The 3252-nt window shown below is 43.8% G+C and overlaps 1 protein-coding gene across 1 annotated transcript in view; it reads left to right on the plus strand.

Moving 5' to 3' along the window:
* Positions 1–1634: 1634 nt before the first annotated feature.
* Positions 1635–3252, plus strand: part of LOC110026007 (leucine-rich repeat extensin-like protein 4) — a gene marked incomplete in the record, with an annotated part of 3119 nt that continues 1501 nt past the window's right edge. The window contains 1 exon segment of the mRNA XM_020726747.1: positions 1635–3242. Coding sequence (XP_020582406.1) covers positions 1801–3242 — 1442 coding nt within the window.

The following is a 3252-nucleotide window of genomic DNA, read 5'->3' on the forward strand; positions in this document are numbered from 1 at the left end:
CGATACGAATAATTGTGTTTAAACCCGCTACAAGAAATATCCAACTTCACTTCGTCAAGTCTTATGTACGCTTAATTCTTGTGTTTCACACAAGGACATCAGAACCTACATTCTGAGACGTAAATGGGCAGCTGCAATGCCAGATGCCACATGCACAAACTCTTCAACACCAACAATAAACTCATCACTTAATCCATTTCTTTATGGATATAATCTGTTATACATCCACGATCTAACACTTCAAATATTCATATGTACCATAAATGTAGTTCTATAGATTAGTGCACCCACATATTAGACATCTTATTGGAAACCTTAGGTCACCTACACATCATACCCGAAACTCATAGCCCACAAATCCAGAGAATCAACCAAAATTTTCATATATACATACATAACACAAATTTAGGGGTGATGTGCGCCTCACATTAGACCAAAAATTTTTTATTGGAGATTTGTGATGGCTTATGGAAATTTGTTGATGGTGTATTGAGTATATTTAACAATTTAGAAATAATAAAAATTTTAATTTTCTTGTAATATTAAAGATTTGAAAGTCATGCATGTATATATATAATCATAAAAATACAATTTTCTCCTCTATGTAGTGGATCAGGGAATATATTTTTAAGAAAAAGCGTCAATTAGTTTATTAATTTTTATGATGAGAAGTTTCATATCAAATAGAAACTCAATTCACTTTGAACATAAATTATATAAAAGTTTTGTTTTATATACTAAAACATCTTGATATTAAAGCTTTTCTCCATATAAACAAGTTTATTAGGGTGATATATGTATCACAAAAATGCATTTCCCCAGATCTAATGATCCAAAAATGGGCATGTTCCACTAGATCAGACCCGCTCAAGCAAGATAGAAATGCTTAGAGCAAGGTTGGCAAGAGAAAGAACTGGAAGAAAGACAGACAATCGACCATGGGAGCAGACCAACCCAGATGATGACAACTCAAAGGGCACAAGATGCAGAGAAGCTTTGTCTAGAATGCGCTAAGAGTTGAATCATCCAAGACTGACTATTGAAGGCAAGTCAACACCCACAAGTATTAAAGACAATTTCGACATTTTACAAATAATTTTGTTTTTTTTTTTCTATAAATGCAATAGGGGACAATAGCCAATACAAAGGAAGAGGGCATGTATTCTAATAATATATCTTTTGCACTCATTCCAAACTATTCCTTGGAGGCCAAGGGGTAATGATAGAGGGTTCACACGATGGGGGGTTTTGAGAAGGTCTTCTTTCTCGTTCGATTTCTAACACAAGCTACGTAGCCAATACAATACCTATCTCGATAAGTCATATTGGAACCCAAATCAATTAATCAATCTATTTATATTGCACTGCAAATATTCATCAAATAATAATTGATATTTAATAATATAACATTAGTAATTTATATATGTTTTCCGAAAAAGCCCTTTTAATCATCATACACATTACATAAATTAAAATTAGAAAAAACAGTAAAAAATTAATCAAAAAAATAAATGGTGGATCGAACCGTAAATTGCCGCAACGCGCAGCAATCCAAAATTGGATAAATTTTAACGATAAGACAAGTATAAGCCTACATTAATGGCAAGCAGGTCAGTTGCGAACAACGAAAGCATATATTTCTCTTTCTATCACTAACGTCTCTCTCTCATCCCCCATAGCTGTGGTTTAGCTGTGTTTGCGCGCTGTCTCACTCTCTCCCTCTCTAACCTTCTCCGTTTCTCTCCCTAAAAAAACCCTTCCCTTCCCCCAACCCTTTGTCTCCCTCACCTCAAGGATGAGATGAAGACTGGTGCGATACAACTTCTCTCTCATCTCATCCTCCCCTTCTTCTTCTTCCTCGCCGCCGGTGGAGTCTCCGGCGGCGGCCTGACCTTGCAGGACGCAGTGTCCATCCAGCAGCGGCAGCTCCTTTACTACCGCGATGAGTTCGGTGACCGCGGAGAGAAGGTCACCGTCGATCCATCCCTAACCTTCCCAAATTCCCACCTCCGTAACGCCTACATTGCTCTCCAGGCATGGAAGCAGGCGATCTTCTCGGATCCGACGAACCTGACCGGAACTTGGGTCGGATCCAATGTCTGTGCCTACAAGGGTGTATTCTGCGCCCCGCTGCCGTCGAACAGCAGCCTTATTGTCGTCGCCGGCATTGATATCAACCACGCCGACATCGCCGGATTCCTTCCGGAAGAGCTAGGTTTACTCACCGACCTCGCCCTTTTCCACATCAACTCGAATCGCTTCTGCGGCACCATTCCTCACCGATTCGATCGCCTTCGCCTGCTTTTCGAGCTCGATCTCAGCAACAATCGCTTCGCCGGCAAGTTTCCTGATGTTGTTCTTCGCCTTCCGTCACTCAAGTTTCTCGATCTTCGTTTTAATGAATTCGAGGGTCCGGTTCCGTCCGAGCTATTCGACAAGGATCTTGATGCTATCTTCATTAATAGCAACCGGTTCCGCTTCAGTATTCCTAATAACATCGGGAATTCTCCGGTGTCGGTGATCGTCCTCGCTAATAATAGATTCGGGGGATGCCTGCCGGCGAGCATCGGTAACATGTCGAAAACCCTAAACGAGATTATCCTCATGAACAATGGACTCAAATCTTGCTTTCCTAAGGAGATCGGACTTCTAAGGAAGCTGACGGTTTTGGATGTTAGCTTCAACGAACTTGTCGGCCCGTTGCCGAATGAAATCGGGAGGATGCGAAGCTTGGAGCAGCTTGATGTCGCTCATAATCTTCTTTCTGGTCAGATCCCAGCGTCAATCTGCAGGCTTCCAAGGCTCAAGAACTTTACCTTCTCCTACAACTTCTTCACCGGAGAGCCGCCGGTGTGCCTTAGGGTTCCGTCGTTTGATGACCGGAGAAACTGCTTGCCTGGACGCCCGGTACAGCGAACTCCGCAGCAATGTGCGGCATTCCGGCGTCTGCCGGTGGATTGCAACTCCTTCGGATGCGCTCCGTTCGTACCCCCACCGCCTTCACTGCCGCCGTCGCCGCCCGCACTATCTCCTCCACCAGCTGTTTCGCCACCACCGCCGTCTATATCTCCGCCATCACTATCACCGCCGCCACCATCTCTATCACCTCCTCCCCCTCTTCCATCTCCAATTCTCTCACCACCCACACCTTCCCAAACTCCCCCACCGCCTCCATCGCCACCTCCACCACCACCGCCATCTCCTCCTCCATCACCTTCACCGCCACCGCCGTCTCCGCCTCCCCCCTCTCCA

Source organism: Phalaenopsis equestris, unplaced genomic scaffold, assembly GCF_001263595.1.
Source record: "Phalaenopsis equestris unplaced genomic scaffold, ASM126359v1 Scaffold000347, whole genome shotgun sequence".
In the NCBI taxonomy this organism is placed as follows: domain Eukaryota; kingdom Viridiplantae; phylum Streptophyta; class Magnoliopsida; order Asparagales; family Orchidaceae; genus Phalaenopsis; species Phalaenopsis equestris.